General features: G+C 31.8%; 1 protein-coding gene across 1 annotated transcript in view; it reads left to right on the forward strand.

The window, feature by feature from the left end:
- Positions 1-2: 2 nt before the first annotated feature.
- The window catches only part of LOC134683316 (uncharacterized), a 33545-nt gene continuing 20394 nt past the window's right edge, over positions 3-13153 (forward strand). Inside the window, exons 1-10 of the mRNA XM_063542522.1 lie at positions 3-54; positions 1543-1705; positions 2895-3120; positions 4560-4626; positions 5214-5276; positions 7171-7242; positions 7917-7973; positions 8349-8405; positions 9794-9898; positions 12712-12852. Coding sequence (XP_063398592.1) covers positions 2920-3120; positions 4560-4626; positions 5214-5276; positions 7171-7242; positions 7917-7973; positions 8349-8405; positions 9794-9898; positions 12712-12852 — 763 coding nt within the window. The 5' untranslated portion in view covers positions 3-54; positions 1543-1705; positions 2895-2919. The remainder of the gene's footprint in view (positions 55-1542; positions 1706-2894; positions 3121-4559; positions 4627-5213; positions 5277-7170; positions 7243-7916; positions 7974-8348; positions 8406-9793; positions 9899-12711; positions 12853-13153) is intronic.

Consider the following 13153-nt stretch of genomic DNA (forward strand, 5'->3'; position numbering starts at 1 on the left):
GGTTGAAGAAAGACAAAGACGGTTTTGTTGTAAGATATATAGATGATACAATTGGTAAGGATATATATTTTCATTGGTTGTAGTTATTAGCTCACCTTTCGTGAAAGGACTTGTGAGCTTTTTCAATCACTTGGTGTCCGTTGCCCTTGTCCATCATCCGTCCAGTGTTAACAATTTTAAAGACTTTCTCCTTTAAAAACTTCTGAACCAATTTTAACCAAACTTTAGTTAAATGATTCTTAGGGTATCTAGTTTAACTGTTTTGTCAAAAAGCATGGCAGTTATGGCTAAAAATAGAAGATAGGGGTAAAACTGATTTTTTTGGGGTATTGCCTTTGAATTGATAATTTTAGAAAGTTTTGCAGTTTTTAGTTATAATCTTGAATATTATTATAGATAAAGATGAACTGTAAACACCAAACATGTTCAGCAAAGTTAAGATCTACAAATAAGTCAGTATGAAACAAAATTGTTGATTAACATCTTAAGGAGTTATTGTACTTTTAAAGTAGATTATTTTTATGTTGCCTTAATGGAGTCTAAAAGTGAGACATAGGTATGCTGTTTCCAGCGTCAGCGGCGACGTAATGGTGTCAACAATGTATAAGTTTGTGATTTTAGTTTAGTTTATGAAGAACGGCAAGGGTTAGGTCAACCAAATTTGGTATGCAGTTGTATAAGCATTGGCACATCTCATTTCCATGGAGATTATTTGACCCTGCCCCCTCAGTTATGGTTTATTGACTTCAAAACTTTTGCTTATTTTACATGTACAAATGTATTAGTTAGTGATAAGGTCAGTTTATGGGGAACCACAAATGGTAGGTCAATGATATTTGGTATGCAGTTGTATACGCTTTGGCACATCTCATTTCCATGGAGAATATATGGCCTTGCCCCTTAGTCCAAGAATTTTGGAACTTATCTTAGTTTACATGTATTAGTTTGTGATTAGATCAGTTTAAGATACACTGCTGATGGATTTTTTTGCACCAAAGGGAGATAATTTAGAGCTTTTATCATGTTATAACATTTTAAAAGTCATCTAGGTCCAATTGATTCTTTTGGTTAATATTTGTTCCATATCATAAAGTTATTACTGATGGTGTAATAGATAAAATTTGTAATGAAAAAGAAATGTTTAGCTTTTTGCTGCAATTTTTGCACCCGCAAACCTCCTTAAGACAATTTTTCTTAATTTGAAAAAAAATGATGGAGTATAAGAAGGAAAATTAAATGTGAGCAATTCAGGCTCTTGAGAGCCTCTTGATTTCTTTTTACTGTAAGGTTGGTAAAGGTTGAGATTTTATATATATTTTGTTAAACACTTGTTACCACTTAGTCATATTACCACCTTTACCTTATTTATCCTGTGTCAGAAACTATGCTGTGTAACTATATTCAGAGATATATCAAGCTTGGACAATTATTAGAGTCTGTACATTTTCTTTTTGTTCATCTATACCCCTAATGCTTAATCATTAAGGAACCTTTTGGATTTCCCTTTCTTAACACCTTTTCAATTCTATGGTTTTTAAACAGGAAAAGGGGTGTTTGCTGAAAGATCTTTTAGCAAAGGTGAATTTCTTTTGGAATATGATGGGGATCTTGTTTCGAACAAAGAGGGAACTAGGAGATTGGAGGAACACAGCAATACCTTTGGCTGCTATGTGTTTTTTTTCAAGTATGGAGGCAAAAGTTTAAGGTAGGTGTTTAGCCTTTTTTACTTTTAGCTTTCCTGAAAGGAAATGTGAGCTTTTGCCATCACTTGGCGTCCATGGAATATACCTGTCGTCTGTCGAGTGTCAAACATCTCCTCTGCTACATGTGAGTCTACCATGATGAGTTACAGATAAAGTTTATGTTTTGTTCTGCTCTGATGAATTTTGCCAAATATGTAGGCTTTGTTTTGCTTTGAAGATTTTAACAGAAACTACGGGATTTAGACTGAAGTATATTTTGAAAAAATAGTTGTACATACTTTTCCTGTAGGCCAACATAATTTAATTTGTATAAAGAATATTTCATTACATATTAAAGAAATAGTGTTTATCTGTTAGGTTTATTATTTAGCTAACAATTTGTTTCAATATGCAGTGATCATGGCAATCAGAAAACATAAAAAAACAGTATTTGAATAATGATACTCAGACACTTTATGCATGAAACTAGGGGTAAAAATGAGATTGAAATATTCACAATTTTACCGCAACCATTGTTAATCATGCATATATTTAGGAGCAGTGAAGACACCTTTATTTGAATTTGTTTTTGATTAGTCAGCAGGTCAAATGGTCATGGTCACACTTACTGGATGAAATACAATGTTTCTTTTGAAAATTTGTTTCAGATGCATAAGTTCTTTAAGCCTTTGTTACACAGCAAAATTGTTCTTGAATATTATGACATAAAGAAAACATCCCACTTACTATCATTCTTTTTCTATATAGTTCTTTTATGATATCACTGAATAAACTATGAATTACTTTGGGAAAGTTTAAGTAAACTACATGTAGTATGCTTTGTTCTGAATTCTTGCAATTGTTTTACTAGTCATTTAAGTTCATTCTCTTCATTAAAATGTTAAGCAGTCATAATTTTTTGCTTATATAAATCTTATTAGAAATGATTTTAGATACAAAAGTAGAATAGTTTAATTTTCAGTTCTAACAGTCTTCATCATGTTCATGGCTAATAAGAAAATTACATAGGCATGATAGGTGAGGACTTTTAGGTAGGGAAGAGGACTGTTGATTTTTGGATTTTGGTGTCAGTAGTTATATATAGGTCAAAGGTCAATGTCACCCATACTGACATACAAGTAGTCATCTGAAAATTTTGAATTTTACCTTGAAACAAACATTGTCATTTTTGTATCTCAATCATTATTTTAGCATAGATGCTACTTTTTCTAAACAAATGGGAAGGTTTGTTAATGATGGAGTTGGAGCAGATGAGAATGCTTTAATGAAAAGAATTGTTGTGGATGGGAGCCCACATTTAGTTTTATTTGCCAGAAGGGATATATATATAGGAGATGAAATCAGATATGACTATGGTGATGTTAGTCGAAACCTCCCATGGAGAAAGAGACCACTAACAGATGAAAAAAAAAATACGGTAATTTCAATTTGAATTGAAAAAAACGGTCCCATATAAATATGTTTCTGTTACCGCCAAACAAAGATGAAGACTTACAGTCCTTTTATAATCATTTGTCATTCTTTTTTACATCATAAGTGGTGTAGATATTATATACAAATTGGTACTTAGGTTTCAGTTATAACAGACACACAGTTTTTGTCTACCCTGCAACTGTAGTTGCAAAAGCAAGACATAGCCATCCTACATTCCATTGTTGTCCACAAATATTCACTCTGTGGTGAAAGTTTTTTAAATTAAAATAACTTTTTTCAACTATCCCAGATTTCTACAAATCTTGCAGTAGGTGAGACACAGGGTTCACGGAACCCTTGTGGAACCCTTGTGATTTTTTTTATGAATTTATCTTTCTTTAAGTGTTTACTCTTAGATCGATTGTGATTTTTCTGAGAGTGAAAGTGTTATACTTAGATATAAAAATAAATCTACATACGGTTGCGTTGGTATATATATTCTCTGAAATGACGGCCTTTTGGGGTTTCATCCATATTCTCAAATAATTTGGCAGAACTTGAAGATAAAAAACAAAGAAATATATTCCATGTTTTCATGTCATTTTTCTGAAAAGATAAATCCTGTTTCCCTTGTCTTCAATCAAAATTTTATTTTCACATTTCTTTGGTTAATGACTTGTGACATGTGGGTATTATGTTTTCTGGTCTGTACGTCCGTTCCTCTGTCTGTCTGTTTGTCTGTTTCAGGTTAAAGTTTTTGGTTGAGGTAGTTTTTTATGTAGTTTAAGTCCAATCAACTTGAAACTTAGTACACATGCTCCCTATGATATGATCTTGCTAATGTTAATGCCAAATAAGAAATTTTCCCCTATTTTCACAGTCTGCTGAATATAGAAAATGATAGTGTGGATGGGACATCCTTGTACTGGGGACACATTCTTGTTTGTTATTGAAATTGTTAAACCTATCATTTTAAGATAAAATTGCAATGTTAAGGCACTAGTTCCCGATCTATCTTGATTGTTCAAATTTAAACGCAAGCTGTTTTTTTTAAAGATCAATTTAATTCAGAGCAAGTGATAACAGGCTCTAACATTTCTCCAATATGAATGTGTGTTAAGCAATCATCCATTTATTTATCTGCATTTGCTGTGTGGCAGAGTGATTTCATGTGTATTACAAAGTTACTTAAGTAAGACATAGTTCAATTCTTTACTTATACTCTCAGTTCTGCACTGTTAACAGGATTCTGAAAATGTGTGTTTACATTTTATTATTTCCCTATAATATGTGTCATTCTCATGCAAGCTGGGCTTTTTCAAAGTATGCAGGTATTCACTTGTATGAATTGTGTTATATCCCAACAAATGATACTTTGTTGATATTTACTTTATTTATGTGTAAACTTTGTAAACTTTGTAAAATTAAATGTATATCTTACAGACATTGAAAGAATGTTGTGTTTCAATAAGAAGACTGGAGATTAAAGATGATAGTCATAAAGTGGCATGTATGTTATATGAATTTGTATAGAAGTTCTGAGCTAAAGAATGTACTTGGGTGAAATTTAAAAAGTCTAGAATTTAGAATTGATAATATAAAGCAGAAGAGCATTAAACAAGGAACAAGACAATAGCAATCAAAACCAAGGAGTAAACAAAGACTCACAAAACCAAAGGACATTAAATAATAATTAAGAAAAAACATGATCTCCACTAAAAACCGAGAGTGAAATCAGGTGCTCTGGAAGGGTAGGCATTTCCTGTACCGTACATGGCACCTGTCATGTTATTTCTTTGTTCAGTTCGGTTATGATTGAAGGTTATTATGAAACATTACAATATAACAATATCAATATTTTTTTCCGAAGTACTGGCTACAAGGGTACTGGTGATAAATATTACAAAATGTAAAATTCTAACATACAAGTTTCACTGATGAGAAATCTAAAAGTTAATGAGTTACACATAACACATATTTTGCACATATTATTTATTTTGTTCTTAAAAAGATTGAGTTTGGTTAGGTTAAATTGATATGTTGAGTAAAACAGCATGCATATATTGTTAATTCTTTCATAATCTCAATTATTCATAGGCAATAGAGAGGCATATTCTGACAGTGATAGTGATATTGAGAACTTGACAAGGAAACATAGAGGTATGTCTTTTATTATCATATACTTAGACTAAATAACATATGATTTTTACTGTATGATAATATCATTGAATTACCGTAAATTCCATATTTTTCGAATTGGTCCTTAGCGGGCTGATATGAAAAGTTCCGGAAAATACACTTCAATGCTACGTTTTTTTGTGAAAACTATTACAAAGTAGTGTACAAAACAATCATTTGGATACTGGAAAGTATATTTTGTGAAATAATAAAAACAAAAATAAAAAAACCCAACAAATTATTAAATAAATGCATTGTTTAAAAGTTTCAAACATAATTTAGAAAGTTACTTTAAAAAGTTGCCAAACAGTCTTCATTATGTGTATTGTTAATTTTTGTTTGTTTTTGTCGATTCGTCCATATTAAAATGTTTTTCTTCTCTATTGAGGCAAATGATAGAAAAATTTCATATCAAATTTACTAAATTTGGGGTCTGACGTCCGTGAACTTTTCAATCTTTAAACTTCTATTACAGAACCATGTAAAAGGATCAATATACGAATCAGTTATTTTTTCTCCATGGTTGAAGCATATGATAAAAAGATCATAACATGTCATTTTGCCAATCGCATGTATTATCAGCCATCGGTCAATATCAGCCCTCGAGCCATGCAACTCTTGGGCTGATATTGAACCTAGGGCTGATAATACATGCGATATGAAAAATGCCATGTGATAATCTGATAATACCACATTCCTTTTGAAATTGTATTCAATATCAATGCGCTATAGGTCCAGGTTGAATCCACCATTTTTTTACATTTGAAAATGTCTGTACAAAGTCAGGAATATGACAGTTCTTGTCCATTCGTTTTTGATGTGTTTTTTTTTTTGTGATTTTACTTTTTGGTATTGGACCTAGTTAGAAGCATAGTAATTGTATGCCCCAGTGAAAGTTATTTAGTAATAACCTTTTGCATTTGTACACATAACACTGAATGTTTAAGGAATAATTAATCCAAGAATTAAAATTAAGAAAAACATTCAATATGTGACCAACCAACACATAAATGCATGAATGTGCCTACCACATGAGTTAATCATCAGAGTTTTTCAGTCAAGCTTTTATTTTTATGCCCCACCTAGGATAGTAGAGGGGCATTATGTTTTCTGGTCTGTGTGCCTGTTTGTTCATTCGTTCAGTCTGTCTGTTTACATGTCTTTATAGCTTGTTGTTCTGTGTGAGCCAATGCTCGATTTTGAAGGCTGTTCCTTGACCTATAATAGTTTACTTTTATAAATTGTTATTTGGATGGAGAGTTGTCTCATTGGCACTCATACTACATCTTCCTACATCTTGCTAATGACTTGAGTTACTTTCATATGAAAGAGTATATTATATATTGTTAATATCAAGTTTTTAGCTTACCTGGTTAAAATCTCCAGGTGGCAATTGAGATAAATAGAGGTGGATTTAGAGGGGGCCGCTCCTCCTTTTCTAGGAAAATTTTGGTTGACTATATTGAAAATCACTGAAGCATGACTGTAGACTGTAGCACTTATGAAAACTTCTGGATCTGCCACTAATGAATTTTTCAGATAACTTGAAAATACTTACATAAAGGAAAAAAAAAAAAAAAAGAAAATACTTACATGTAGATAGCAAATGGAATATTATCTTCCATAGTACTATAAAAATCAAGTAACTCATGCAACTAGTTGATTTCATTTAAGAATATAAATATTCAAAATATAAAACCTTAACCTTAAAAGCTTTAAATTTTCTTTCATGTGAAAAGCGTATCATAAGATTGGAATAAAGCTTTGACATTGGGATGTCTCCTATTTTCAAACTGCCAGACCCCATATTTATTTTTGATTAGTTTTAATTGAGATAAACCCTTAGCAAAACATTGCATACACTCTTGTTTTTTAGTTTTGAAACTACCATCTGATGATGAAGATGAGGAGAAACAAGAATTAGACCTAAGTAATGAGAATAAACAAGGTAACTTTGAATAATTAAGTGTATCCATACATCTTTCCTACATGGTTCAATTAATTCACGAAATCTAGAGAACATTTCATAGAATATTTACAGAATTCGTTCGAAGCAATAGCATCATTTGCTGAGCTTGTTTAAGATGTTTTACTATATCATATATATGCATGTTCTTCCTGTTAATTGAGTGTAAAGTTTGAATTTTTGTGTTCTTTTTTTGTATCATTTTCAATCATCTACATCCTAAAAATCATTATCACACTGCAGGTTAATTATCATGTTGTGATTGGTTAAACACTGTCACATGGTTACCCCCTATGGATTTGTAGGGGGTTAGCTACGTTGTAACTTCTGTCAATGGTGACTTCATCTATTGATGTTGTTGGGTTTCATTGTTTATTTTTCTTTGGAACCCAGCAGGAAAAGTCCTGTTTGCAATATTTTCTTCATACAGTTTACTACTGACCTGTACAAAACCATAGAGGGATATTAAATCCGCCTGCCTCATCACCTATGTATTTTACTAACCCTCTTTGGATCAGTAGGGAGTCAGTAACAAACCATATAACTTATAATATTGGGACTGATAAGTGTGCTATCCTTGTTCAAGGCCACATTTATATTTGAATCTGGAGCCATGATTTATCATATGTCATTATATTTCTCCTGTTTAATTTTAGTATTGAATCAACCACCAGAAGATGAGGAAGTTGGTAGTAATATTGGGGTTAGAGAAGGTAATGTGAACTTTGTAAAAATCATGCTCAAATTTTATTTTGGGAACAATGAATTTTGTATTGCTATGCAATACTCTCAGTGTGCTGGATACTATCCATGCCATTCTGTTTCCACCCTTATTATCTTAAACATTATCATAGATGTAGATAAACTGTAAAACGCAAAAATGTTCAGCAAAGTATGATTTACAATTCAGTCAATATAACTTAAATTGTTAATTTGCCTTAAAGAGTTATTAGCGTTTAAAGACAATTTTAAACAATTTGTTCATCATGTTTGTTAACTTTAGATAATCTTCTCCTCTGAAACTACTGAACATTTTGCAGCCAAACTTATTTTAAATGATCCTTAGGATGTTTCCTGTTTTATTTTAGTTTTGATACAACCATTAGAAGATGAGGAAGAGGGCAGTAATATTGAGGTTGAAGAAGGTAATGTGAACTGTTGTTCAGGTATATTTCCGATTGTGAATGGGTTTCGGACATTAATTGTCTAAATCAAGCCAGAGCTTTGTCCTTAGTATAAATTTGCTTGGCTGTATTTACTTTTTTTATGACCCTGTCACAAAGTGGTTTGGGCCATATAGTTTACCCTTGTCTGTCTTTCTGTCATTCAAACAGCAAACCATTATACTGGCTTTTAAGCTCAGGGGGGCCATAATTTGACATCTGTCGTCTTTGTCGTCTGTCATCGTAAACTATTTAAAAAATCTTCTTCTCTGGAACTACTGGGCCAAATACCTTCAAACCTTAACTAAATATTCTTAGGGTATCTTGTTTATAAATTGTATCCAAAGTTTTGATCCATCGACAAACATGGTTGTCATGGCTAAAAATAGAACATAAGTGTAAAATGCAGTTTTTGGCTTATATCTAAAAAAAATCGATTTCACAGGCTGATATATTTTTATGCCCCACCAACGATAGTAGAGGGGCATTATGTTTTCTGGTCTGTGCCTCCGTTCGTCTGTTCGTCCATTCGTTCATTCGTCCTGCTTCAGGTTAAAGTTTTTGGTCGAGGTAGTTTTTGATGAAGTTGAGGTCCAATCAATTTGAAACTTAATACACATGTTCCCTATGATATGATCTTTCTAATTTTAATGTCAAATTAAAGTATTGACCCCAATTTCATGGTCCACTGAACAAAGAAAAAGATAGTGTGAAGCTCAGGTTAAAGTTTTTGGTCAAGGTAGTTTTTGATGAAGTTGAAGTCCAATCAACTTGAAACTTAGTACACATGTTCCTTATGATATGATCTTTCTAATTTTAATGCCAAATTAAAGTATTGACCCCAATTTCACGGTCCAAGGAACATGTAAAATGATAGTGCGAGTGGGGCATCCGTGTACTATGGACACATTCTTGTTTTGGGTTTATTTGAAGGAAAGATAAAGTTGGGTATTAAGAGTTGCAGCTCATATATATGGATAACAATAAAAAAAAATATACTGGAAGACATGTACTCAAATTCATATGAAAATCAAACTTCAGATAAATTTAACTGCTAGTATACTGTTGACAATATATGCCAAAATTTCAGAACCTCACTTAAAAAACAATGATTGGTACATGAAGAGTTGTAAAGCCAGACTGTACAAAACATCACTTTAATGATCAATTGACATGGTAAAGGACATATGCATGATGTTAGGTACTCACACTTCAAAGGCACATGTTATTTTACAGAGTCATTTTACTATGTTTGATTTGTTCTTCATGAATTGAGATTATTCTAAGTGGCATTCCTTATTTTGTTTTCCAAAATTTTGTAAAACAATTATAGAAGCATTATTTATTTTTTCTTTTGTTATTTATTGCAGAAAAATCTGAAGGGGAAACTGAAAAGCTATTTGTATGTGCCCTATGTGATAAAAAACTAAGAAGTAGAGAATCATTTCTGAGCCATATGGGTGTGCATTTCACTGGTAAGAATTTGGTGTATTTAGATTTTTTTATGCCCCACCTACAATAGTAGAGGGGTCATTATGTTTTCTGGTCTGTGCCTCCATTCGTTCGTCCGTCTGTGCGTCTGTCCATCTGTCCCGCTTCAGGTTAAAGTTTTTGGTCAAGGTAGTTTTTGATGAAGTTGAAGTCCAATCAACTCGAAACTTAGTATACATGTGCCTTATGATATGATCTTTCTTATTTAAATGCCAAATTAGAGTCTTAACCCCAATTTTACGGTTCACTGAACATAGAAAATGATAGTGCAAATTTCAGGTTAAAGTTTTTGGTCAAGGTAGTTTTTGATAAAGTAGAAGTCCAATCAACTTGAAACTTAGTGTACATGTTCCTTTGATAACATCAGTCAAATTTTAATGCCAAATTAGAGAATTTTTCCAATTTCATGGTCCACTAAACATATAAAATGATAGTGCAAGTGGGGCATACGTGTACTGTGGACACATTCTTGTTTAATGTGAAATGAATTAAGAATTTAACGCTAGGTTTACTTTAAGTTGCAACTTACACTGTCATTGATTTAATGTGAGAGTGGGACATTTATGATTTGAAAAATAAGAATAACTGTATTTTGCAAATTGGAACAAAAATGTATTTGATATTTGAGGTATGTGTGAAAGTGTAATATTTTATTAGAAAAATCAACATATGTTGACACTGGTGACAAAATGGAGGTCAAGATCAGTATTGATGATTTTCACTATTACTGTTCAGCAGTTTTGGTTCTTGTGTTATTGAAAAATTTGGGGACTCAAATAAATGTTATAAAAGCCAGTTTATTGTCAGACAGCTCTTGTTTGAACTGTATACAAAATGTTATTCTTTAAAGTTTTTACATCAATAGGTATGAAGTTTTAGCCACTTTTACAAAAGTCTTTAATTTTAGACTTTTGTAAAAGTGACTCAATTAGATAATATTTCATTATGATAAACTAATTTAATACTGCTCATATAGGATATTTTACATTTCTTTGAAGCCCCTGAGGCCAATCTTGGTAAGGGTATAGAGTTAATTAAAGTTTGTAATATTCTTCTGAACATTAAGTCAATTGATATGTTGTGTAATGTCATGGTAACACAAATATTTCACTTTGAAAGCACCAACAAAAATGTCTTATTTCCAATATTTGCACTGTTTTTAAAGATACCCAATTTAGAGGGCCATGTCAGGAACCTTTAGTTGTATATTGGTATCATGTTGGCGGCGTCCTCGTCCGAAAACATTTGGTTTTCACACTCTAACTTTAGTTAAAGAAAATAGAAATCTATGAAATGTTAACACAAGGTTTATGACCATAAAAGGAAGGTTAGGATTGATTTTGGGTGTTTTGGTCCCAACAGTTTAGGAATTAGAGGCCAAAAACAGGTCCCAAATAAGCATTTTTCTTCGTTTTTGCACAATAACTTTAGTATAAGTCAATAGAAATCTATGAAACTTTAACACAAGGTTTATGACCATAGAAGGAAAGTTTGGATTGATTTTGGGAGTTTTGGTCCCAACGAATTAGGGGCCCAAAGGGTCCAAAATTAAACTTTTTTGTTTGATTTCATCAAAAAAATGAATTATTGGGGTTCTTTGATATGCCAAATTTAACTGTGTGTTCAGATTGTTAATTTTTGGGGTTCTTTGTTATGCTAAATCTAAACATGTACTTAGATTTTTGATTATGGGCCCAGTTTTCAAGTTGGTCCAAATCATGGTCCAAAACTAATATGTTAAGTATTGTGCAATAGCAAAAAAATTTCAAATGCACAGTACTCAGCAATAACAAGAAATCTTCAATTGCACAGTATTCCGCAACAGCAAGTAATCTTCAATTGCACAGTATTGCGCAATAGCAAGAAATATCTAATTGCACAATATTGCGCAATAGCAAGAAATTTCTAAGAGCACAGTTTTGCTATATAGTAAGAAATATTCAATTGCACAGTATTGTCTCATTTTCAAATTGGTCTGCATAAGGTCCAAAGGGTAAAAAATTAAACTTTGTTGGATTTCAACAAAAATTGAATATATGGGGTTCTTCAATGTGCTTAATCTAACCATGTATTTAGATTTTTAATATTTGGGCCCAGATCAAATTGGTCCACATTGAGGACCTCAATTTGAGATCATTAGGGTCTAAAATAGAACATTATTTGATTTCATTAAAATTGAATTCTTAGGGTTTTATAATATGCTGAATCTAACCATGTGTTTAGATTTTGGATATTGGACTTAATAGGTAAATATCTAATTTAAATTTTTTAAGTTTTTAAGTTTAAAGTTCTCAGACCACACTCATTTTGTGTCAGAAACCTATGTTGTGTCAACTTTTTAATCACAATCCAAATTCAGAGCTGTATCAAGCTTAAATGTTATGTTCATACATGCCCAAACTGTTCAGGGTTTCGACCTCTATGGTCGTATCAAGCTGTGCCCTGTGAAGCATCTGAATACTGTTTAGATTAGAGATGTTGTGTTTTTGAAACATTTATCTGATTTCACTTTTTATTCTAAAGATAATAGTTTGTATGACAGCCGCTATCCTGGAAATAAGGCATTCAGCTTAAATCCTTAGCAATAAAGTAGCACCTAGGCAGTGAGTTTATTGCCTACATAATGTTAGGCATTAGTCTTAAATCCTGAAAAATATGTGCAGGCATATAACTCAATTCCTAGGTGTTAGCTTATTGACTACGATTTAGGCTTCATACTTAAGATCACTTTTTGCCACTACCATATACATGTACAAAACAATAAATAACAATAGCTATTGATTTTATATTTCTATAGATAATGTAAAGAGAATGCTACCCAAATCAAATGATACTACAGAACACATACCTGCTCAAATTGAAATGAATAGTCAAGAGAAAGCCAGTTGCAGTGAAGGACCAAAAAAGGATAGAGGCCCACCACTTAAATCCTCTATGGGTATATTTATTTGAATCATTTTTTATGTAGGGTTTGTAGAACATTAAGAGTAGATTTTAGTAATTATCTAAACTAGGCTTTTTTATGAAGTTAAGAATGTATTTTTTTCAGTGATCTGAATTTATGAATTTATTTAATGAATAATGTAAACAAGTCCAAATCTTTGTGTTCTTGAAATTTCATAACAAATTGACAACATATTGTTGGGTTACCGACCCTGTAATGATGATTATTTTACAGTTTCAATTATTGTCTTGAATTTATCTACAGGAAAAGTGAAATTGAAAAAAGTAAAAAAAAA

Source organism: Mytilus trossulus, chromosome 9 (assembly GCF_036588685.1).
Source record: "Mytilus trossulus isolate FHL-02 chromosome 9, PNRI_Mtr1.1.1.hap1, whole genome shotgun sequence".
In the NCBI taxonomy this organism is placed as follows: Eukaryota; Metazoa; Mollusca; class Bivalvia; order Mytilida; family Mytilidae; genus Mytilus; species Mytilus trossulus.